At 34.5% G+C, this 23,520-nt stretch overlaps 3 protein-coding genes across 6 annotated transcripts; 2 read left to right on the top strand and 1 right to left on the bottom strand.

Moving 5' to 3' along the window:
- The first annotated feature begins 1,930 nt into the window (after window positions 1-1,930).
- LOC112517351 (serine/arginine-rich splicing factor SC35-like) lies at window positions 1,931-5,401 on the top strand. 4 transcript variants are annotated; one of them, XR_003069659.1, is made up of 10 exons: window positions 1,931-2,149; window positions 2,295-2,373; window positions 2,711-2,790; window positions 2,971-3,037; window positions 3,309-3,380; window positions 3,844-4,053; window positions 4,152-4,299; window positions 4,380-4,472; window positions 4,755-4,906; window positions 4,987-5,401. XR_003069659.1 is itself a non-coding variant. In XM_025124754.1 (8 exons), the coding sequence occupies exons 1-8, from the start codon at window positions 2,074-2,076 to the stop codon at window positions 4,383-4,385; spliced, it is 705 nt and encodes a 234-aa protein (XP_024980522.1). In that variant the 5' UTR covers window positions 1,931-2,073; the 3' UTR covers window positions 4,386-4,672. The 4 variants fall into 4 exon arrangements, 2 of the variants coding, with proteins under 2 accessions (XP_024980522.1, XP_024980521.1); XR_003069658.1 differs by having other exon boundaries at window positions 4,755-5,401; XM_025124754.1 differs by lacking the exons at window positions 4,755-4,906; window positions 4,987-5,401 and having other exon boundaries at window positions 3,877-4,053; window positions 4,380-4,672.
- A 2,900-nt stretch (window positions 5,402-8,301) lies between these two features.
- Window positions 8,302-16,617, bottom strand: LOC112516742 (CD2 antigen cytoplasmic tail-binding protein 2). The gene is made up of 10 exons (XM_025123956.1): window positions 16,509-16,617; window positions 15,698-15,923; window positions 13,368-13,490; window positions 13,138-13,290; window positions 11,441-11,570; window positions 11,310-11,351; window positions 10,950-11,147; window positions 10,792-10,837; window positions 9,885-9,962; window positions 8,302-8,665 (listed from the first exon to the last, which is right to left on the bottom strand). Exons 1-10 carry the CDS (start codon window positions 16,595-16,597, stop codon window positions 8,599-8,601), a joined length of 1,152 nt encoding a protein of 383 aa, XP_024979724.1. The 5' UTR covers window positions 16,598-16,617; the 3' UTR covers window positions 8,302-8,598.
- A 3,354-nt stretch (window positions 16,618-19,971) lies between these two features.
- Window positions 19,972-23,254, top strand: LOC112517039. Its single transcript, XM_025124337.1, has 3 exons — window positions 19,972-20,233; window positions 21,799-21,955; window positions 22,972-23,254. The coding sequence occupies exons 1-3, from the start codon at window positions 20,048-20,050 to the stop codon at window positions 23,097-23,099; spliced, it is 471 nt and encodes a 156-aa protein (XP_024980105.1). The 5' UTR covers window positions 19,972-20,047; the 3' UTR covers window positions 23,100-23,254.
- The last annotated feature ends 266 nt before the right edge of the window (window positions 23,255-23,520 follow it).

Below are 23,520 nucleotides of genomic sequence, written 5' to 3'. Positions count from 1 at the left end.
AATGGGGGTAATTCTGAAATTTCAGGAAAATCGGGAGTATTAAGATATATTGAAGTTATGGTACCAAAATCGTACCAAGATATATCTATTTGCTCTTGTATCTATTAGTATATTTATTAGAAGGAAATTTATTCCATCAAAATATTCACCAATAATTTTGTAGTTTTTTATATTATTTTCCCGGGGTATCACTGTAGGATTAAATCTTTATGAATTTGACAATTTTTTTAAAAAGTAACTGCTTACCCTTGTATTTGAGAAAGATAATCTAGGGTTAACATAATAAAATGTTAACAAATGTTTATCTTGAAGATCTAAATTCATAGATCTATAATCGATTTCTTATATTTTTGGCAAGTTGGGTACCTGTACTTGACATATTTCATTAAATAATAAAGGAAAATATATTCTATTTTTTATACTAAAACAATCTGAACGATGATTATTAGATATAGCAAATATAACAATTTTAATAATGTTTATGTAAATTATAAAAATTAAAATTGTATTTATTTTGTTTCATATAAAATAAAGTTGTGTTAAATAATTTTAATAAATTTAATTTAATTATTAATTATAATTTTTGAAAAATTAATTTATAATTTTTGAAAAATTACTAACTTATTAGAATGTATAAAGTTGACCAATTCTATTGTTGTTTATGTTATATGTAATTGTTATTTAAATCATTAATGGGTAAAATACGTGAAATAACAAACTGTTTTTACAAATTTTCTTATTATAGCATTCTATTTTTAGTTTTTCTTATTATAATAATGTACTTTCAAAATGTTTTTAGGGCATCGTACTTTAAAAAATTACCCGTTATAGCATCGGGTAACTTTTTAAACTAAATGTACCCATTATACTAGGTTTCTTTGTCACCTAATCGTTCATATAGGCTATCCACATGTACGATAGTGCTGACATGACATTTCTTATTATAGCACTGTACTTTCAAAATTACTTTATAAAACATCACAAATTTCTATTACATCATTATACTTTTAATTTTTTTTTATATTTTTATCATTTAAACATTGTAAATTTAATCAAATATGTTTACTAAAAATTATAATATCAGAAATTAAACATGTTTACATAAGATCAATATTTCACAAATGAAAATATTTATAAAAACCTCGTTCATCGAGTTCGTCGTGAATTTCATGGCTTACTTTGCAATGTTAAAAACTAAACAAATGAAACATCTTTTCATAAAAGAACCCATCTTATTCATATCGTGTAAACTTCATGACTTACTTTCATGGTTTTTTTTTTTTTTTTGAAAAAAAATATTCTACTTGTTTAGTTTTTGGCATTACAAAGTAAGCCATGAAATTTACGATGAACTCGATGAACAAATGGTTTTTTATGAATAGTTATATTCGTGAAATAGTGATCTTTCGTAAACATGTTTAATTTCTGATATTATAATTTTTAGTAAGCATATTTGATTGAATTTACAATATTTAAATGATAAAAATACTAAAATTAAAAGTACAATGTTTTAATAAAAATTGATGATGTTATAATAAAGTAATTTTGAAAGTACGATGTTATAATAAGAAATGTCATGTCAATATAATCGTACATGTAAACGGCCTATGTGGATGATGAGGCGACAAAAAACCTTAAGTATAACAGATAAATTTTTTAAAGTATGATATCTTAATAAAAAATATTTTAAAATTGCATTACTATAATAAAAAAAATATAATAAAAAAATTTATAAAAGTAATTGTTATTTCACAATTTTTTTTACAATAATTTTTTATATAAAGGCCCATATCCCATCAATTTGGGCCCAAGATCAATAAGGCCCACAATCGGCAAACGACGGGAGACGCGGAGAGAGACACTTGACGTCATCTGTAAATATACTATCATTCTGATTCCGTACCACCATATTTTTTGTGTTCCGGAAGCTTCTCAAGAATGGCACGATGAAACGCACTACTTCAAACAATTCTCACGAACCCTAGCTCTCTGAAAATCCCCAAACGTTTTTTTTATCGTCGATCGATCAAATCAATCGCCTCGATTTTGTAGTTTGTAAGAGCGAAAGAAACGATGTCTCACTTTGGCAGATCAGGTCCGCCGGATATTTCAGACACCTACTCTCTCCTCATCCTCAATATTAGTTTCCGTGAGTATCTCGATCTTCATCTTTTGCTTTGATGTTATTTGTTGCTACCGGCGTTATAATTTTATAGGCGTGCTTTTGTCGATCTTAGTGATTAAGAAACAAAGGATTGTTGGTGTTTGGAATGATCAAGTATGTGTATGTACAGGGACGACGGCCGACGATTTGTTCCCGCTTTTTGATAAGTACGGAAAGGTTGTTGATATCTTCATTCCCAAAGATCGAAGGTCTGTTGTATTTCTCTGCCTTCTGCTTGTATTATGTTGATTTTATAGGGTCTCTTATTCATGGAAAAGTTGATGGAATGATTGGAACTTTGTCGTTTTTCCGAACCTTAAAACTATCACGATGAGTATTTATGTTTATTATATTCATACTAACGACGGAATCGAGATTCATAGTATATTTTGCGATATAATTTTGAATATTTGGTCCAAATGATTTGTGTCGGATTCCTATGGATTGCTTATAAAGCTTTTAGACACGGGTTGGGCAAGGCTAGTCCTTAAACATGCGTCTTTATTTTAGTTTTACATTTTTGGAATGATTGTTTATTTGCATCAGGACTGGTGATTCGCGTGGGTTTGCATTTGTCCGGTACAAGTATGCAGATGAAGCACAGAAGGCAGTAGATAGGCTTGATGGTAATCATTATTTTCTTTATTTGGTCTTATATATGGCATATGCTTGAAGTAGCTTTTTGGCTTCTGTTGATATTTATGTTATATGATATGTTGAACTTACACAGTACTACTAGCTATAGAATGTCAGAAGTCATTCTGGAGTCTTTTTGTAATCAGTTGTGTCTTTGATATTCTTCTCAGGAAGAGAAGTTGATGGTCGAGAAATTACTGTTCAATTTGCAAAATATGGACCCAATGCTGAAAGGATGTAAGTTTGTAGGTTTCATATGTTCTGGTATTATCTTCTGCATTTGAGGTTCCTATTGTTTTCTTATAGTTAATATTGTGGTTTGCTACCAAAATGGAAAAAGTTGGCGAAGATTGAAGGAGATTCAAAACTTTGTTTCTTGCAATTTTTATTTATTTATTTAGTCTAGTCAACAACCTTCGTTGGATTTATATCAACCTACTGTTTTTTTTTTATCACCATTTCTATTTGAGAATTTCTCTGTCTCATTTTTGTGCTTGTATGTTTGCAGTCACAGAGGAAGGATCATTGAGAAGTCTCCGAGGAGCCGAGGCAGGTCAAGAAGTCGTAGTCCTCGAAGAAGGTTCTTTAATCTATATTATGAACATCAGTAGGTGTAGATGGTAATCTTGTGCTGTTACATAAAACATTAATGTCAAAATAAGTAAGCATGGGGGATATGTTTTTCTTACAAAAATTAATGCTGCTATTGTTGTAGTATTGCACCATATTCTATTTGATTTGCTCTCATCACAGCCAATGGAAATATAGTTGCACCGTTTCTGAAACCATCATGCATGATGATTGATGATTGAAACCACTTTCTTTATATATATATATTGAACTATATCAAGTATTCTTGTTTTCCAAGGATGTTTGCAGTCTCCTCTCAAAGTCTATTTCTGCCCTATTATTTTCAGTGGCCCTTGATTCTGATCATTGACTTGGGGATAGTGCTTTACATTATCAATGAAATTATTGATTTTAATGTGACTGTTTGTATTTTCCACGCCTTAATGCAAATCTTCTTATGATGCAACTTTCAGCTCCAGATATCGTGATGATCATTATCACGACAGGGATTATAGGAGGAGAAGTCGCAGCAGGAGCAGGAATAGGTATGATAGGTACCATGGCAGGGAACGAGGTTATCGCTATAGAAGCAGGAGTCGTAGCTATAGTCCAGACTATGATAGAAGTCGTGGTAGGGGACATTATGATGATGAGCGTTGGAGCAGGAGTCTCTCTATGGAAAGGTTGCCAATTTCACATATTCAGGATATTGGATTTCTTTTGCTTGTTTTTCTTGTTTTTTCAGTTATACTTCTGGAGTTATAACTTGCCCTTGATGCAGTGCTAGTCCTCGAAGGAGCTTGTCACCTCGCAGGACCCCTCCTAGGGGTAGAAGCCCTGATAGCCGCAGCCGATCACCAAGCCGTAGTCTTTCACCAAATGGTCGCCATCTTGATTCTAGTAGTCCTTCACCACGTAGTCCTGATGAGGTGAGTTTCTGAACTAAACTAAGTAATTACAAATTATTCTTTGATAGAGGTTCTCTTATTCTCATTTGGGTTTCCTGCAGGAGTGACTGTTAATCACATGAGCTGGAATTCTGAATTGATCTCTCTTGTTGCCATCTTGATGCTGTTCAGCGATGTCTTTCCTAGTAGTTTTGGTAGGACTGGATCCCTCCATGATTTTAGTATCATCAGTTTGACTGGTTTATGAACACAGTAATATGTAGGTTGCTTGCTACCAGTAAATATGGTATGACTGGTTTGGATTCGACTTTGTGAATGATAGTGTTTGCTATTAACTTCCCTGAACTTGTTTTTGTTGAAGCTGATGACCATCTGTTTCTTACTCTTGTTCCCTTTATTCTTTGACTCAAAAAATCATTTAGTTAGTTTTTGTGGTGTTTGTACTAACTTGACATGACACACACTGGATTTTATAGTTATGATCGAGAAAAGATAGATTGGGGCCGATGGCTGTGATGATGATATTGTGACCTGTTGATGCTGTGTATAGTCTGTAGATTATTTGAGAGAATGCTGTTTGCAGCAGCAGGGGGTGAGGTTGATTTTTACATGAGTTACAGTCCTGGTGGTAAGTTTCTCATGGGCCTGCTCTTTTCCTTTATGCCCTTTCACACTTCACCTGTTAATTGGGTATTTGTCATACAAAAGTGGGCAGAAAGAGTGTGTAGCTGATGCTTGTCCTAAATTTGCCGCTCACAGGACAGGGTAACAAATGCTCGTATTTGTTTCTAATTTTGTTTTTGTGCATAACATATTATTATTTGTTGCATCTTGCTCCTCCTAAGTTGTAGCACCAGTGTTCGTGACTGTTGCTGTGAAGTCGTAGCTGATTTCAGATCCTATCCTATCCTAGTAAGTTATATAGTGGGTGATGTGTATGTTTGAAGGTGAGGTGGTAGATCTTGTGGTTGCATGGTCGAACCAAGTCCTTGCCTGCTGCCTTAGTTAACATCACATCTGATGATTTGAAGTTTATCCTATGCACGGCTGCAATTGCGAATCATTGAACATCTCGAGCTTAAGCTGTCATATCGTCTCTTTCTGGTATATAATCATATGTAAGAGCGAAACATATATATGCATGTTTTATTCTTCTGGTATATAATACTCAGACTGGTGGACGGAGAATATGTCTGTATGTGCATTGATTTTGCTAAACAGCTCATTGGTAACACAGAGGAGACCAGGACGGATGGGTTTGCATTTAAAATAAACGTACCATGTGCTCTTTTTTTTGAAGTATATAATATTTATATACGGCAAATGCAACAAATAGATACATTCCTCACCTTTGGTTAGATTTGAACCCCTGACCTCCTAGGAGGCCAAGGGCTATGATACGTTAGGCCAAAGGCCCTTTGGTTCACCATGTGTTATTAGGTTGTAGAAAGTAGCCAGGTTGTGTTTCTGGTACACAAAAGTCCTGATGATCATAGTTTTAAGTCGAGTTTCTGATTGCGAAACAGGGATGGTTGAGGAGTATTGTTGACAATTTGGGTCTGGTATTCATGTCATATGTGACTTGAAATATAAATGCTAAAAGATTGATGATATGTGATGAAGAAAAGAGTCTGGAGATGAGCATTCCATCGTTTCCTCTTAGTTTATTAACAAACATTGGCTTAATAACATATAATGGGCTGTAAGAAACATAACCCAAACTAATGGTTGGATGTCGTCTGTTGATGGCAGAAATTGTAGTGTAAATCTAAGGTCTTCAATGCTATGTGAACTAGGGATTTTTGTGTGCAAAAAAATGGTCACCTGTTGTTGCAATAAGATTAAGCTAGTGGAAAACCAAATTTATGCCTTTAATACTATAACTAAGAGGGTGTACGTGCAATGTAGCAAGATACATCTTTATTTGTTATAATGTTTTTATTTTTGAATAAAAATAAATTTGTGATATCATAAAATTTGAAAAATATATTGATATTAATATTAAATTAATTATTTAAAAGCTCTTGTTTTTTTGTATAATTTTTTTAATTCATTTTTTTATTATAATTTAATTTAAGAATAATAGCAAAGTAATTTAGTTTTGTTTTAACAATATAATTTTATAAAGATGATGATTTCTTTTAAATTCAATGATTATTTTAATTATATTTTAGATTTTTGATATATTAAATAAAAAATTTATCTTGTATTTGATTATATTTATAAAATGGAAGTTTACTAAGTTATACTTACACATAATTTATTTGTAATTTTAAACTTTTAGTATACATTAATACATAGTACTTTATGTAAAAGAATGGTTTTTAAAAGTTTTTTTTATTAAATACTTTATAATATAGTATAGATAGTGGAGTATTATTTGAATTTAAGAAATCAGAATCAACTAACCTCAAAACAAGACAAGTTGTTGATGTTGTTTTTCTGCACTAAATGGACTTGTCTCCCAAGTGCCATTTTCTTGTATATCTCCTCATCATGTGAAAACTTCAAGTGGCGTAGGGGCTGTTTACCAACACTTACTTGGGTAAGTATTTACCGGCAAAATTTAAAACTATCAATTACTTACCGGGTAAGATTTTAGTTCACTAAAACGATATCGTATGCAACAATTAACTTGGTAAGTGCTAACCGTGGTAAGAGTTGTTGCCGTCACTTACCGGATAAGACTCTCAGTCCTTACCTTCACTGTTACCAGATAAGATTCTTGATCTTTGTTATATTGATTCAGTAAGGAATGTAACTTGGTAAGCGCTTACCTGGATAAGCGTTTGGTAAACGGCTTAGTGTTGGTAGGGGAGACAATCGATAAACATTTCAATAGTGTACAAGTGTCTAGTGAGATTGGAATAAGAATTACTATTTAAGAAGTCGAAAATGATAGATGGAAATGGTTCAAGGTATATCAATTACTATTAGACTAGTTCCTTGCTCTCGTGTCGCATAGATAGTTCGGTCATGGGGATATTCTGGAGTGAAAAAAAGGAAGAAGGAAAACATAACCTAGCTACTGAAATCCAAATCGGAAGGGTGAAAATAACAAAATGTGATTTTTGCTTGTTCACATGATATACAGTTCTTTAGATTGGGATAAGATACATAGTAGAACAAAAAGTTGTTGTTCCATGATTGGTGTGGCAGTTGGTCTGGGACATGACTTAGTGGCACAAAATTATACTTTTATTGTCCTATCAAAATAGATGGAACAAAAATCAGGAAGATAAAACAAGATTGGTAAATTATTATATCACCTATGTCAAATTAAACCTATAAAATCTTTAAGAATTCTTTCACCTGCATACATTACTTTCTCCCATTCCATTGTAAAAGACATAGAACCATCGAATAGTTCGTAGTGCCAAGAAAATGGTTTAAAAGTGAACAAAAGTAATTACTATCTTGTTGACGTTGGGTACACCATACACTAATGGAGAGGTACTCGGCAGAGGTCAAAGATATAATGTTAAATACTCGGTTGAATGGACGTTGATCAGAAAAGGCCAAAGACTACTTTACCATGAAAAACTCGTCTAGAAGGAAAGTCACGAAACAATATTTTCGGTTTCGTAAAGAAGTTGGGGTGTAATTATAATTCCATCGTTTTGCATATTATAATGATCGTAAACACAAACAATGAGAATGAGGATGAAGGGGCCGTTTACTAAACGCTTATCCGTCACATTACCTTACCGGATGAATATGATAAGTACCAAGAGCCTTACCCGGTAAGTGAGGGCAACGACTCTTACCACGGTAAGCGCTTGCTAGGTAAATTGTTGTATACGATGTCATTTTGGTGGACTAAAATCTTACCTTATAAGTAAATAATAATGTCGAATTTTACCGATAAGCACTTACCGGGTAAATGTTTGGTAAACGACACCGAAGATGGAGATGGAGATCTTAAATCCTATATCTTACTCAAGGTTCACATACGGAGGAGGTATATATCAAATTGGATATAAGGTATGCCGGTATGCGTATAAAACTCTTAATACCATATTATTTCGATGTAACATGCTACGGACACAGTTGAAGCATACATCAATTTAACGAGGTCAGCTGATCGTTCACAAAATAGTGTAAAACAATAATCCCAATATCGTTCACGAAACGGTGTAAAACAATAACCGACTGGGATTAAACGGTGAGTCTAATAGGGTAACTATTTCATATAATTTTGCAGTAAAAAGTACAAGGAGCCTAAAAAGTGAATTTGAAAAATCAAATCTGCTTAAGTTAAGCTTACATTACATGTCTCCTCTTTACTTTGTACAAGATATGAGAAAGAGACTACACCTACTAGTTTGTGTTTGCTTCTCCTGCCGGTAACTCATCGTAGGCCCCGGTTTCTTGGTTATATGAATACCTGATAAAAGATGAAGCCATTAGAAAACAAATATATAACTTCCTTCGTTATCGTGTATCCGGTCAAATTTCAGAATTTTGAGTGAAAGAAACAAGATTAGAACGCAAATTACGGAAGTTTAAACGATAATCTAGAGGTAAGTTTCTATATATAGCCACTTGAGAACAAACTAGCATTAAACAGTCTTTTTAACCAATGAAAGGTCGGCATACATTTTACCCTTCCTACACCCTACTTTGTGTAGAATTTACTGGTTTGGTTTATAGAACAAACCAGCATAAACAAATCTGCGGATCAAAAGCATTCACATGTGAATCAATACAAAGGAAGTATGGAACAATGAATCGATGAATGTTATATGGACGTAAAAAGGAACTTCTTGAAGTGTAAAATTTTCTAATAGAAAGAAACTGTAATGTATTGATATAACCAAATACGTATACTTTTATTATGAAGTTCTATAGACGAACTAATTCTTCTTTAACATGACTACCATCGTGAATAAGTCAATACATGTAAATTTTATTTTTTTAATCATTATAGCTTGGTCTATTCGTTACAGCTCGTTGACATTAGTTGTAGATAGGTGGGTTGTCTCTGAGTTAACTCGGGACCATCCGTACCAAGTTATTGAATTATATATTGGAGCAGAAGATAAGAGGAAGTGCCTAATGTTTGTCTATTTCGGCAACAGGACCTACTAATGGATTGGTTTCGGTCAAAAATAACTTGGCTCAGGAATTAACCATCACCAAGTCTCTTAACCAAAATAGCCTGTTTACTGAAGACCCAATCCGCCCTATAAAAGTAAAGTCGACCACGTTCCATATCAACCCGGAAAACCAGCAGGAAAACTAACTTCTTCTTTAAAGAAACAACTAAAGAGATTGCAAGTAATCATCTTTATAAAAAATAATATGGCACGACACAGGAGTAAAATGAAATTTAATACGACCCTATATAAGACGAACCAGTGACAGGACATTCACAGGAAAAACCTTGATCTAGGCTTGAATTCAAAACAATTAAATTGGAACAGCATGAATATAATAACGTAGCATATGAATCTTCATAGTCTTGTTTATTTGGATGATCAATTCCCTCATCTGTGTTTTTCCAGCTTTTTTGAGGTTTACATGGAGTCTAATAATTGATAATGAAACTTTAAATGCTTGACAAACTACCAAAAGATATAGCATGCACGAAAAGTGTATCTTACCACTGTCCAGAGGCTGCATTGCAATATAGTGCTGAAGAGGGGTCATAGTAATACCCCAAACTACTGCTGTAGTAGTACCTGGAAAATTAAAATAATGGAGTAATGTTTAGTAGTTGCTGAATGGTTTAGTGCAGAATGATTAAGAGGCTTTCATGATATAGTGCAAAATAAAATATAATTGTTTGGTAATTATTTACAATGAAATTAGGGCGCTGAATGGTTAAGGAATACCCATGATGCAAAATCATTCAGAGGATTTTAGAACCATTAAGAGGTAGACTTTTCTTTTGCCATACAAGATTCACCTCTTAACGATTCAGATGTTACCTCTTAATGGAACTATTAAGAGGTAAATAAACAACCCCAAGTCAAACAAACTGACAGAAAAACAAAGAAAGCAAACGAGTATGTGATGCAAGAGATAATGTTGTGCAGCGTTAAAAATCCGTTAGTAGATCATAGATGATATCTTCAAATTCGATTAACATCACCCCCACAAAAGCCCTATAAGAGATTGTAGCTCCTTTTTTCTGCCTAAAAATCCTTCAAGACTATAAAACCCCATGTTGGAAGAATTTTGGTGCATCTAGAAAGAAAAAAAAGGCTAAAGCTGCACAAATAGATCTTTTGTTGTACATATCAGACAAATAAATAACAGATGAATATTTTGAAACATTTGTGGGAGAGGAGCAATAGGCTACAGGGTGGGCACACAGTATTCTGACGTTCCTGACCATACTGGTGTACTTAGGATCTCGAAAAAACTGCAACAGGATCCAACATAGACTATTAAAATGTGATGTATCAAAAGTTGTGGAGCATTTCATGGTTCCTCATAGGCAAACACGCAAAAAACATAGATATTGTCCACGCATATATATAAATATACGCACACACAGATGCATACCCCGAAGATTCATCAAATACATAATCGTTTTGTGTAGGCCCAGTACCTACAATGAAAAACAAATTCGAGGTGCTATAATGTAACAATCCAAGGAATAGAAAATATTTTGAAAGCTAAATCATTACATTTAATCTCCACCAGATAACATATCTCCTTACCAGCCAATGGATCGACAGTAGCATTTCCATCATCATTTTCAGCAAACATGTCAAAATCATCCTCATTGTTTGAAGTATTATCTGCTCCTTGTATTCCATTGAGAATGAAGTCAGCAGTCCCAGAAGAATCGGGTTGCTTGTTTCCTGAACTTGAAGAGGTGCCCGCTCCTCTAGCCTGTGCTAGCTTTTCAAATCCCTCTGAAGACGGAAAAAAGTTGATTAAAAATGAGAGTACTGCTAAATGCTAACAACATTCCAATAATTAAAACATAAATATTATATTCATCCATAAATATTGTTCAGCAGGAATCTTCATGACAGCCAAAAAGAAATAGAGCTGGCCATAGGTAGAGTTCGAACCTGCTTCCCTCTGAAAGACCTCCTGTTTTTCATCATACACGTCTGCAGCAACAAATGATTACACAAATTCAGAACGCTAACATCCATCATATGAGATTCTAAAATAGATGTTAAAAGAAGATAGTCTCAACTGTAGTCGCCATCCTCCATCAGTTTCATGGCATCTTCAGTTAATTGATCAAACACAACTTTTGTTTCAGCTGACATCTTTTCCTTCCTACTATTTGAACTTCCTTTCAGCCTTCTTAAAGCTTGCAAGACCTGGAAAGAGTATATACAATATATATGAGATTGCTGCAGCAAAAAATTGGTAATGAAGTGAAATTAGATCCCTTTTTTGGTTTTTTTGTTGGGGGGAGGATTCCAAATTTCTAATCACTATTATGAATTCTAATTCTAATTTATGGTTGGCTCAGTTGGACTACTAAATTTTAGTATCCAGGCTCCACTAAAGGAAAAAAAACAAGTGGTAGAAGGTAATACATTATCTTATATCATATAGGATTCCTATATTTAAGGATATCCTTTGTTGCGAGTAGAAATTGTTTCAAAATTCTAAATGGTATAAAAATTGTAGATTTTAATAAAGGTACCGCTGCGGAACCATTTATGTTTAGCTTTTCTGATAAAATTTAAAAATTTCTGCTTCTTTTTAAAGTATATTGAGTTATGTTCAAATACACAATTTGTTTCTTAACTAATAGGAAACTAATCTTTAAATGAATTTAATCTATAAAAATTAGAAAACTATTTTATGCTGACCTAATTTACAGCTGTGATTAATCTCTAACACCCATAAATAGATAACTTTGTTATATCCACCGATACAGCTAATGTTGGTAAGGAAGGGAGGGAAGGAGATCTTCCTCTATGAAAAGGTTGTGCTTCTATAGGGCACATTCCAAGGGGGGTTCCTTGATTGGCAAAGGGCAGATATTGTATGATAAAGTACTCTCTCCTTTCTTTCTCTGACCCATTTGGTTCTTTGTTCATCTTGCATCTAGGAAAAAGAAATAACTGCCTCTTCATTTTCATCCTACGACCTAAGTCAAGGTCTAGATTGGCTTCCGCCCTTGCGAGTTCATATTATAGTAACTAAGACTGCATCTGGTGGGTTGGGATCAAAGCAGGGACGAAGTGGGTGGATTTTAAAGGATTGAACAAAGATTCTTTGGTTGGAAAGCATCAAAGAACTTCAATGAAGTCAATCCACCAAGAAGGTGTTTGTCATTCCATAGGAAGGGCATTCGTTTTCATTAGTAGCCACAAATATCACCCTTCTTCAACACAGAAACAACACATTTTATCCTTTTTCTTCAGCATTCATCTACCTCATATTTTTACCACTCATCTACTAGGGTAGAAATCGTTACAAACAACTTCACAGCTAGTGACATGTTGACATAATGATACTATCACTATTGACATGATTCATATCTACATTGGGCACAAACATAAAAATCAAGAAGTGATCTCAAAGTATTATGAACTTCTAGCATAGAGCAACTGCAACAAGTTAACCGTCAATTAAATAAAAAGATGATCGGTACAGTGCAAAGTGATTCAATTCTTTATCATAACATGTATGTCCTTATAACAGCATATTATATGATACCTTATGTGTATATTAGACAAGTAGTAAAATATACAAAATTTTATCCATCAAGAAATTCTACAATTGTAAGTCAAGATGATAAATAAACGGAGGGACGGAAAACCAATTAATATACCAGATTTCCTGTATATGCTAGCTACTAAAATTAGCAGTACACAAAGGCATGAATGAAAGCTACATAGTTGCAAGATTGTGTCATAACCACAAACTTACCGTCTCCCCCGGTTCAAGCACATCGGCAATTCTTCTCTTAATATTTCCAATATCTTCACTTGAAAGGTCAGCAGCTTCAACAACATCATCTGTAATCATAGAATGTCTTTCTGCAAGATTTGGATCAGCATCAATGCTATCAAGCCATGCATCCTACAAAAGTACTAAGTGAAATGAGAGTAAGAAGAAAGAAGTTCACTTAATGACAACCAATGATCATAATACTGTACCTTGATGTCATTAGTAACGTACTCAACATAATTTCCTGTCTTGTCAAAAAATCCTTCTTTCCTTTCTTGTTCGAGATTGAAAGGTTCAAGCTGAATTCCATCATCAACGAGTGTCTCGTTATCCTGCCAAAGCAACCACCCATCATTGGTGTTCTTCAAGTAGATACAATATCAACAAAGTAGAATTTGAAATCCATTGCATTTGGTTAATTTTGATAAAGTGGTAGTCCCCTCAATAGAATGAATTCATTGACAACTTTGTCAACTCAACATGGTGCTAGAGCTCTAAAATTTCTTGACAAAAATTTTACTCATCTGATCAGCATGGGACCATGTCAATGGAAGTTGCACCTAGTCCAGTGCATGGACAGTGATTCATCTACATGGTGCAAATGTGGTATATGTTAAAGCTTTTGAAGAATAAAGGTCTACGTGTAATAGCTTATAATTTTAGATAGAATCTGTCAGCAATTTGTAACCTCCCATGCATCGATATCAATATGCAAACAAAGCCATTAGCATCTTTAGAACCAAATTTAGGAATCAAAGATACCAAAAGGCCACTTAGAGTAGCTATCTCATGAGTCATGACAACATTTGATACAACTTGCTATTGACACCCTGTATACATTGCCTACAGAAACATACATTTCATGTAATATCTCCCTCGATTACAGCACTTACAGTCGCTACAGTTCCACTGAAATAAACAGCAACAAGTATTGCCTACTGAGAAATGAGAAATACGACTTGAAACATTTTAGCTTCATAGACATTCCTAAAAAGGTTAAATTCTTTCGATTAGAGACAAGAATACTGGAGCTAAGTTGGATAGCTGAAAGTTGATTTTTTTATAACTTTCAATGTTCCAAAAGGCATTAAATAGAGCTAGAAGGCCGATTGACTTCATTAAGTCATTTATTTTGATATAAAAATATCGAAATCTATGGAGGTTAAATTTTTTGATAAATTACTTTTCTAAATGAATAAGTGTATTGTTCCCTCGCTCAGCCTCATGAAGGATGAACATAAATATTATGATACAAAATTATTTTGATTTTAGTTTACGATGCGACAATGTTTGATTGTGCTAATCTACTCTTAAAGTAATTGGGCTACAAAAGATAGAAGTTGATTTTAATTTGGGTTGTAATATTTCTTGAATCCAGCTAAATTAGTTTTTTAACAGGACTAAGTGGCTAAGAACCACCCAACCATTTAGTTCATTAATCAGTCAATAAGGTAAACCCGACTAATCCTTGCCTAGCTCGATCATTTTGTTTCAATTTTTGAAATGCTTAATCGAACTATTAGTTGCTAATCTAAGCAGTGAGGAGACACTTAACACCCAGGCAACAGACTAAGTGGCCCTAAGCAAGGATATTTTAGAATATTGACAATTTCATGACCTCAACTCAGGTTATGCATGGATATCAATCTAGCAAACCTACTCAAGTAAAGCAAAGCAAGTCAAGAGTGGTGCCTGATTGGTTTGAGCTTGGCTCCAAAGGTCAAAAGTGCCTGGTGGTCCCAGGTTCAAATCCAAGGAGGAATAAAAATCCCCTTGTGGCCATGGAGGTTCAAATGCGGTGACTCCAGGCTACCCACAAAGCAGATGGTCGCCCTGGGATTAGTCGGGTCGCATAGCGGGTTGAATATCTAGGTTAATAAAGAAAAAAATCGAGGCTAAACCTTCAAAGCTAAAACATATTTTAGCACCTCAATAGAAATTTCCTGATACCAAGTTTCAAGATATAAAATTAATTGTTTTTCTCTTGCTTTATATGTGCAACATCTAATTGCGGGGAACAGATTTCAGATTGACATCTTTCCGGAAACATCAATACATTTGCCTGTTGAGCCAGACACTACTCATTATGTAGGATTCTTAAGGCCCCTGTTTTCCCCTACCTGTTGTATAGATAAAGCTTCCAGCCTTCCACAACTACTACTCGTGTCAAATATCAAATTTAGAAAATCGACATGTTCACGTACGACATGCTGTGACTTGGCAAAAACAAGGCGTGCGTATACTTCAAAGGGTATTAAAGAATATTAACATGCAGATGAAAAAAAGGCTACCAAGGATACTATTCTTACTACAGTAATAAAAATGACAAATTTTCAATTGAAAATATTTGCACCTTATGGTTGAGGTAAGTACAGGTAGTACACTAGTATGCTTGTTTATCCTCCAGTTTATTTGTTTGCTTAAAAGTTATCATATCTAGAATTATATGCTGCTTGTCGACATAATACACTGGTTTGAAAATATAGTCATAAACATAATTTAATGAGAGCTATGAAAGAGAAAATAGAGATTGAAATACCTCATACTGCATTTCGGCAGCTGCTACGACATCAAGAAGATCCCCGTTTTCTTCATTAATGAGTTCAGCTTTATCCTGATGCCGGCGCTTCAACCGTGCTTTTGCTACAACCTGGGTGTCTTGCAACTCTTTAGATTCATCTTCAGCAACTGGGGGTACAATAGCCGCCACCACTTCATCTTCAGGCTTCACCTTCTTTCCCTTTGGGAACCTCACCCTCTTTGCCCTGCAAACACATTATTCAAGCGCCACAAACTAAGCAAAATCCCTAATGAAACAGAAAAAAATGATGCATACAGTGTCTAGTTAACTTAATCCCAGGAACAAGCATTTGTAACAGGAGGCAGAAGTTCAAATTATTTAGAATCTCCCTCTGCTACCCAAGTGAGTAAGTCGAGCAGTAACTAAGCGCCAATGAACCAACCATAAGTTCCCACTGGGGATCAACTAACAATGCAAACACCCATTAATTTGCTTATAAATTCCAGCAAATCCAAGCAAAGGCTTCATGTTTCTTTTATACTGCCGCCATATCAAATCAAACATCCTTTTCCTTTGCAACACACGGAAGATGTCAATATTTCCAGGCTTAGGGTGTCAGGTGTGTCTGAATTGGGTGCGGCAGCTAAATTTAGGCACATAACTATCTTATTTTGAATAACTCAATGTAGCTAGGCTGGACGAGTTTTCCTTCCAAACAAGACGAAATAAATGGATTAACTCAAACCGAAGATCAAATTTAGTTGAATACAAACCCTAACAAGAACAAATCTTCCTCTAAAAGTAGAGAGAGAAAGGTAGAAATATTTACGCAGGTTTTCGATTAAATTCATCAGCATCGCCATCACCACCACCGTCGTCGTCGGCGTGCGGTCGCTTACGGGAGGGTTGCGCCTCCATATGGTATTGTTGTTCACACAACAACACTCCCCCAATTTTGTTGTTTTCATATAGCAAGGAAGGCGGTGAGATTTTGATTGATACACCGTACAACCTTCTGAAGCGTGGGGTATACCGTACAAGTTACAACTATACACAGCGTCTCACTAAAATTTAGATAAAACATTAAACATAAGTCAAAACGACCTTAGATATAATCAAACTTAAAAGTTGTTTGTTTACCTTTTAATAGTTTCATTAAAAGTCAGCATTTAAATTATTAAGAAATGAATCTTATTTGAGAAAAAAAATATGTCTTTTAATGATTCTAGAACCCTCTGAATGATTTTGTATCTTGCACATTTCTTAACCATTCAACACTCTAATTTTGCTATAAATAATTATGAAACAATTATATTTCATTTTGCACTATATCATGAGAGTCTCTTAACCATTCTGACTACTTAATCATTTTGTACCAAAACATTCAGCAACTGACAAACAACCCCTTAGACCAAAGTTCCAAGTACGTGTTGGGTTCGTCATGTTGAAACTTTAATATATAATTTTATAATTTTGACTAAGTTTTGAAGATTTTCCAACTCAATTAAATATCGAGTGGCTTCGAGTTGGGCTAGTCACGTTAGTCTGGTATTTATGCACCATTAGTCAGTCGTCAGGTGGTAGGAACATATGGACCATTTTTAAGAATTTGTAAGACTTAGTTGTCAGCTAAAAAGAGTGTCATCCAATTTTTCCAAAAAAAATGTCCTTTTAGTTTAGCATTCTACTTTAAATGTTTTTTTTTAATGGGCTTATGGAGCTTAGGTATTCAAAGATTGGTCATCGAGTGCAAAGGTATAAAGGAACTTGATTACAAGGCCTATGGTGTCGACTCGTCATTGGTGATCCAACGGTGTCGAATGGAAGGACCATCGCTCGATAGATAAAAGTTACTTTAGGAATAAACATGTTAATCTTCTTCTAGAACTTACATCGACGAGAAGGAGTAAACTGCCCAAACTGTCGTAATCAACCAAAAACCCTCAAACTCAAAATTTGAAATTCGTTTTAGTCCCGTCTAACCCTTCACTTGAATGTCCATTTTTGTTGGTCCTGGGATGTAATTACTTATACAGAATGTGTTTGTAGCAAGGGGATTGAATACAGATATAACAAAATTTCACTTTTAGTTATATATTTTGTATTAAAATAAAGAATTACAGATTTGTTGCGGATATTAAGAAGGGAAGACATGTGATCCTAAACAGTCTAACTGGAGACAAATTTACTAACACTGAAAAGAGTGAGAGAATAATGTACTATTTCAGATCTGAAGGACTAAGATAGTTCTTTATATGTTAATGCCGATTTTGCCTAAGAAACTATCACATTGAAGTCCTATGAGAGCAGGTGAGTAGCAATGTATGACAAGGGTGCCTTTTTATAACAATCATTTCATTAAATGTTACTATCCAACTTTAACGTGTGTATTCATCTGATTTGTTGATCCATATATGCTTGTAGTATTCATTTCAACCTTTGTGGTTGATATAGACACTTGTTATCCTATCCATACTTTTGTATGCTGAGGGAACATTAAAGGAAGTATGACACTAATAAAATAGTGTTCTAAAACTTACTTTAGCTGACTTGTTGAGTATGTTCCTATACTAGGATAACTATTGGAAGAGTTGGTGAACCAAACTTGCTAGACAAATTTTCACTCCAAATCCAACTTGCCAGTGATATTATTTGTCAGACTACTATTTGACTTTATCTTGTATTAATCTTCTTTTAGGTATATGACAAACAATCTACTTCAGTGGCGAACTTGACCTTACTTCAACTAGTTTTCTAATCGTTGAAGGTTTTTTGTTTTTGGATCAATAAAGATAATTACATGACTTTTACAAAGAAAAATCCTATCTTTTTTTATTCCAAATTCTAAGTTATATATCAGATTCCAGCTATTGAATAATTTATGAAGTAAGAGTATCAGATTTTTAAACTAATTTTAGAATAAAATGTGGGTTCTTAAAAATCAAGATAGAAGGACTTGAATGACAAGTCAATCAGATTCTCCAAATTCAGGTGGAGACCGATCAAATCAAATATTTGATCTCACATTTTATCTGAGTTATAGATCCGATGTTTGACTAAGATCCAAAGCTTTGATCCTAACAAACTTTAAAGGTTCGAATGTTAATCCTTTTGAGTCATATCCGATGATGTTATTATCGGATAAGAATGTTACAAGACAAATGATAAGAATTCTTTCAAAGTGTTGAATCAGATGCTAGTTGTATTATTTACAAATCCAATGGTTGAGACCAACACTTTTCATTCCCCAGAACCTTCTCCTTCCCCGTAAACTTCCATTTCCTTAAAATCCTTCCCCTTCCCCTAGAATTCTTTAATAACGTTTTTTATGATTCCTTTTGCCCATTTCTCATCCAATCTAATAGCGCAATGAACATGCATGGTACTCTGGTCACTACTTTCTCCAGCAATTTTACCCTGAACTTTTATACCATGCCCTTAACATCTCCCCGTTTTTCAGCCTTCGAAGTGACCTTCACAATCCCTGGAGAGGATCCACATGACGAGTCCTTACCACATAAACCTATAGACCTTCTGGAATAATAAGAAACTACCTGTTCATTCTAGGTATAGAAACAACCAATGCTTTCTCAATCTTACCCCATATAAGCATAAACAACGTCACCATATCTATCCCTAGCAACAAAGTGAAAGCCAAAAGTGAAAGGCAACGATGTAGGTTCTTTCATATTCTTCTGACAAAGTAAAAGCCATAAGTGGCAACCTTTAACAATGCCAACCAAAGCTACTTAGCTAAATGACCTATATGATTACCGTTATTTAGCTAAATGACATTCTACAATGACCTACACTGTTAGCTAAATGACCTTGTATGACAACCTTCTACTATTTGAAGGTCATCGAGTTAAAATAGTAGAAACAAGCAAAAAGACGAAAATATCCTCAATTTTAACCTAGACAACAAAGGGTTATTAAGCTGAGAAACCAAATCCATAACAAAATGTAAACCTTGAGGGTTTCCCGATAATAAATATTGTTCAAAGACTAATTTTGTAATTTTCATCAATCTCTAAAGACCAAATATGTAATTTTACTAATTCACTGTTAACGAGATGTTTGAGATTGCTAATTTGAAACAACTTATGTTTTTCTATAAAATCATTTATCAACTTATTATAAATTAAAAAACTTTAACTTTTCAAATTTTTTTTATTATCAGTTTAACATCAATATAAATTATTTATTTAAATACAATATTTATTAATCAATAATTTATTTTTATAAGCAATACCAAACGCCCTGAAATTAGAAAAGGAAATTACCCAAAAGAAAAGAATGGGAAGAAAATGAGGATGTTTGTAAAAAGAGGAGTGTGATGGAGCGCGTTAAACAATAATACAGAGGGGAATGTTAATGGAGGAGAGAGAGCAAGGCAGAGGAAACGAGAGATGGAGCGCTGCGATCGCCAATCTCTCCGAGATATCTAACAATCTTGATTCCCTCGGGAACATACTCATCAAGAAAGCTGTCTACGTGGATGAAGATACTTTCAACAAAGCTTCCTTAACCTCCGATCAAGCCCGTAATATTAAGGTTTGTTTCTGTATTTTCGAATCATTCATTGCCTCATTAGAACAACTTGCTTGTTGAATTTCAATATAATCGAATTATCTGAGCTTCGATTTTTGTGGGTTTTATGCTTTTGATAAATTTAAGTGTTATTTCGTCGATTAAACCACCGGTGTTGTGATATATGATTGCAGCTGAGCTTAGTATTGGTGTGACAATTTGGTTGACTGAATTTAAACTTTCAATCACTTTGAACCACATGGTATCTTCTTTTATGCAAGTTTAATTAACCTAATTTGGTGGGAAATTTCATGTTTGGATTGAATTGGGGCTCTGTCATTGTCATGGAAGGCTGAATATTACTGATGGGAACATTTCTTCTCTGGAATTGGATGATCTCATCTTCTACAATAGGGCAACCACAAAGGGCCTAACATAATTATAAGAAAGCTGTTTTAGTTTGGGCATTCTATAGCTGATGATATTATGAAATGGGTTTATGGATTCTGAAAAACACTACTACCATGATAAGTTCCCATCAATTTTGGTCATCCTGGAATGTAGATTCCTTCACGGCATGTATTACCCATTGTTCCAAAAGTATAGATACATTGTGTAGGGAAATGCAGAATCCCTTTGAATCTCTCTGCCCTTATAGAGAGAGGGAGATTCCTATAAATATAGTTGTGGATTGGTCTGTGAGTAGTCGTTATCAGATTCCTACACCTTGGCTAGATTGAATGTCGAGTCACTAGAGGTGCTAGACGCTTGCTCTGATACTGTGTGAGAGTATGTGGAATCCCTTCGAAAATCTCTTCAAAAGAGAGTACTTATAGAGGGAGGGAGATTACTACATATAGGGGTGGGTTGGTCCGTGACTAGTTGATGTGGAACTCCAACAATTTAGACCTTCTGGAGCTAACTATTGAGATTCTACTGTTCAAATTAGATGTATATTGATTGAACTTATGACAGCAATGGAGATGGTAATATGTTGAGTAGTAGTTTGTAGACGTTTACAATCACTGCATCGGATATTTTAAATTCAAGACAACAGTATATCAAGTTTTGATGTTTTTTCTCTTGACTTTTAAAAGTCGAAACATAATTTTGCTAGTGGAGTAGTGGTTCAGTGATCATACCTGATCTACCAATGAGGCCCTATCGATTAGTATTACACAGAAGAAATCAATTATAGATACTAATACAATTAGATCCTCTCTTCATAGACAATTTGGGATTTGTGATCCCAGGTAAGATCTGTCCAGGATCATGGGATGCTTTTCTGCTCATCATTAAGACGTTGCTATGTTAATGCTCATTATAGGAAAATGTATCAAGCTTTAGCATCAGTTTTTTGGTTGTTAAATAGGACAAATGGACATAAAATGACTGTTACATGAAATACAGTACCCAAATAGATCTCCTGGTAGAGTTAAATTTGGCCAATAAGTATTTTACTTAATAATTTAGGGAACAAACAAATATTTCTCTCGAAATTTTTCTTTATTTATGTGTGTTTATTGTGGAGTTGTTACTGAAGAACTACTAGAAGGACCTTTTTTCTGAGATGACTATTTTGGGTGCAGGTTCTTGAACAAAGGGTGGAGACTTTAGAAAGGGAGCTGGATGCTGCCATTTCTGCTGCGGCTCATGCTCGTACAGAAAAACGTCAGGCTGAAGCAGGACAAAAGGCTGCGGAATTACGAGCACAGGAAATCACAAAGGAGCTGGAGAACACCACAAGTATGCACTTCACCTCCCCTCCACCTTCTCTAAACAAAAACAAATAGAAACATTGTTTAGATGATCCTACGTATTGTTAAACTCCTGAATCCTAGGTTAGACCAAGGTTCGTGAGCCAGCAGTTAGACCCCTGGATCCTAGGTTAGACTAGGGGTATGTAGTCCTTCCTATCCTACCTTGGTTATATTTTTCGGTTGTCATTTTTATTTTGGTTGCATACTTCTAACTCATTTTTTCAAATTTTAGCATTGTCTTTCTTGTTTTTCAATTGTTCTCCTTATGTTATTTTTCCGCATTTTTTTGCATACTACACATAAGTCGGGTGTCTTTGCGGAAACAACCGCTCTACTCTTTTGGGTGGAGGTCTAAGGTCCAGTCTGCCTACATCGCACCTCCCTGGGACCCCACCTTCTGGTGGGATATTACTGGGCTTGTTTACTTTATATATATATATATATATATATATATATATATATATGGCAAATACTCATGCACCCTCCTTATCTTTGGTGAGGTTTGAACCCAGGGCTCTACTAGTAACCCATTCCGCTAGGCCAACGACCCTTTGGCATTGGTTTACATGTTGTTAATGTCAGATTGTCATCAACTGTAAGCTCACACCTCTGATTTTGTATCTAAAGGAGGAACTAGGAAGTACACGTGAGTAAAACAAACCATTTATGCGATTTAACATCTTTCATTTTCATAAGAACATAATTTGAGGGCATTGAAAATGTAATTCTACTTGATCTAATGAGAAATTAAGATAAGACCCATGAAATGAAGGACCAGAAAGGAAGAAGATGATAGAGATAAATGATATCCATAGGTTCTAACATCTAGGATTGCATAAATATCAAATGGAACTGATTATTACCTCTAAAAAAGGACAAAACGTTTAGATTTCTCCGTATTGTATGATATGTGCATCGAGCCTCGATGTTATCTTTATGTGCACTCGAACATCATCAACCCTTGTTAACATTTCCATTATGTTGCATTGTTCTTGTATGCAGAAGTGTTTGAACTACACATGGAAGAATTGCGATCAAAGCAAGCTGAGATTTCGAAACGGGATAACGAGATTAAGCTTCTAGAAGCTATAATTCAGACACTTGGAGGAAAAGAATCAGCTTCACTCTAGTGGGTAAGATCTGCCTTTTGCACATCATTTATTCTCTCTGTTGCAACCTGTTTTCTTGTAAAACCAACATTTCAATCACTGTTAATTTGGCATTTTGGTATATACAAAGAGCATCTTCCCATCTTGAATAAAGTTGGACACATAATGTTCTAAAACATCATGTCTAGATTCAAAAGAGGTGCATATTATGGTAACTTTAGGTGTAATTTGGTGGTGAAACCAGTTTTCACCATTAAGCAACACAGATTTGAGATTCAGGGTTTTTCTGTGAGACATAAGTATAGTCAAAATACAAAATAACGGTCAGGACTGTGATTTGAAATAGCAGTTATTGCGGTGGTAAAGCGGTTCAAAAAATAGTGGCGAGTCATGTGGTATCTAACTTAATATAAAATTTTATTGAATTTTAAATTCAAAAGGT

Source organism: Cynara cardunculus (assembly GCF_001531365.2).
Source record: "Cynara cardunculus var. scolymus isolate 2C chromosome LG 8, CcrdV1, whole genome shotgun sequence".
Lineage (NCBI taxonomy): Eukaryota > Viridiplantae > Streptophyta > Magnoliopsida > Asterales > Asteraceae > Cynara > Cynara cardunculus.
Note: the sequence above shows the minus strand (reverse complement) of the source record. Positions and strands in the feature narration are given on the sequence as shown.

Bases quoted from the DNA above. Each gene is read 5' to 3' on its own strand.
- LOC112517351 (XM_025124753.1), top strand. From the start codon at position 2,074: ATGTCTCACTTTGGCAGATCAGGTCCGCCGGATATTTCAGACACCTAC. The intron at 3,038-3,308 runs GTAAGTTTGTAG...GTATGTTTGCAG, and splicing joins GGACCCAATGCTGAAAGGAT to TCACAGAGGAAGGATCATTG. The intron at 3,381-3,843 runs GTTCTTTAATCT...TGCAACTTTCAG, and splicing joins AGTCGTAGTCCTCGAAGAAG to CTCCAGATATCGTGATGATC.
- LOC112516742 (XM_025123956.1), bottom strand. From the start codon at position 16,597: ATGGAGGCGCAACCCTCCCGTAAGCGACCGCACGCCGACGACGACGGT. The intron at 15,924-16,508 runs GTAAATATTTCT...ATGTGTTTGCAG, and splicing joins GAATTTAATCGAAAACCTGC to GGCAAAGAGGGTGAGGTTCC. The intron at 11,571-13,137 runs GTAAGTTTGTGG...TACTCTTTCCAG, and splicing joins TGCTTGAACCGGGGGAGACG to GTCTTGCAAGCTTTAAGAAG.
- LOC112517039 (XM_025124337.1), top strand. From the start codon at position 20,048: ATGTTAATGGAGGAGAGAGAGCAAGGCAGAGGAAACGAGAGATGGAGC. The intron at 20,234-21,798 runs GTTTGTTTCTGT...TTTTGGGTGCAG, and splicing joins ATCAAGCCCGTAATATTAAG to GTTCTTGAACAAAGGGTGGA. The intron at 21,956-22,971 runs GTATGCACTTCA...TCTTGTATGCAG, and splicing joins GGAGCTGGAGAACACCACAA to AAGTGTTTGAACTACACATG.